We start from the raw sequence: 985 nt of genomic DNA on the forward strand, positions 1-985 counted from the left end.
CAAAAAATATTTACATTAAGCAGCTAAAACCTCAGTAGGAAGCTCCCACACCAATGCTGCTTTCCTACGCATCCTCCTTGGGACAACAACCCCGCACGTCCCCTTACATCCATGGCGGCGCCTCCAGTCTCACACAACTACTTTAGAAAAGCGCACGCGTAGAGAAAAGGGACACGAACCATGACACATCCGCAGCAGTGATGCCGTCTGAGTACTCGTACTGCCAGTCCATGGTTGCACCTTGTTGCACCACGGCGTGTACCGGTACCTCACAAGCAGCTCCCGTAGCGTTGCCTCGTCCTCGCCTTGGAGCTCCAGTCGGTCCGCGAGGCTGACATTCGATCTGCTGTGCCGGTTGCGAACCCTCAGCTGCAGCACACCACCTCGGGGTCTCGGGGGCCGAGGTGGTCCTGGCACGTCCCTGTCTTCCCACCGGCTTAACTGGTCGTGGTGGTCATACTCCTGCAGCTCAAGCACCACCTCGCGCTCGTCGTCGTCGTCGTCCTGCCGTGACACATCAGTTTAAGATCTTAAGTTAACGGTGTCCCAAAGGTGTTTAAAGAACAGGGAAGGGAGCAAGATGAAGTAGGACTTACGTGGCGTGGCTGCGGATGGTGGCGATGGGACTGTCCCGATCCCCGGTAATCCAACTTTCTCATAGGTTTCTTATGGTGAGCCACCACCCCGGTCGAGGGCCGTGTCTCGCCCATCGTGACACCTGTGCAAAAAGGGTAAATTTCAGGTTCAGCGCAATAGAGCCGTCGGACGCTATAAAAAAATTCTTTCCTGCGATGTGTACTTACAAGACAGGCCTAAATCTACTGAGGTCTTATAGCATTTCTGGGCAGTACGGAAACTTCACAATGTTAAGGAAATAAAAACAGTGCGTTTTTTCCAAACACGAAAAAAATACACTACAAAATTAAAATGGCAGATCTACAAAAATAAAACCGAACACGCCATGCGTAAGCCGAAACAAAATTTG

General features: G+C 51.7%; 1 protein-coding gene across 16 annotated transcripts in view; it reads right to left on the reverse strand.

Annotated features, from left to right (window-relative positions):
* LOC113212261 (glucose transporter type 1) overlaps positions 1–761 on the reverse strand; it is a 33,492-nt gene extending 32,731 nt beyond the window's left edge. For 8 of the 16 annotated variants that reach the window (XM_026430879.2, XM_052274330.1, XM_052274333.1 and 5 more), the window contains exons 1-2: positions 597–761; positions 269–504 (exon numbers count right to left, since the gene is read on the reverse strand). In XM_026430879.2, the coding sequence (XP_026286664.1) occupies positions 269–504; positions 597–710 (350 nt within the window). In that variant the 5' untranslated portion in view covers positions 711–761. Of the gene's footprint in view, positions 1–179; positions 505–596 lie in introns of those variants that run through there. The other 8 variants (XM_026430883.2, XM_026430882.2, XM_052274356.1 and 5 more) reach the window with 2 other exon arrangements.
* Positions 762–985: the final 224 nt, after the last annotated feature.

This window comes from Frankliniella occidentalis, unplaced genomic scaffold, assembly GCF_000697945.3.
Source record: "Frankliniella occidentalis isolate FOCC.00 unplaced genomic scaffold, Focc_3.1 Scaffold8, whole genome shotgun sequence".
Taxonomy (NCBI): domain Eukaryota; kingdom Metazoa; phylum Arthropoda; class Insecta; order Thysanoptera; family Thripidae; genus Frankliniella; species Frankliniella occidentalis.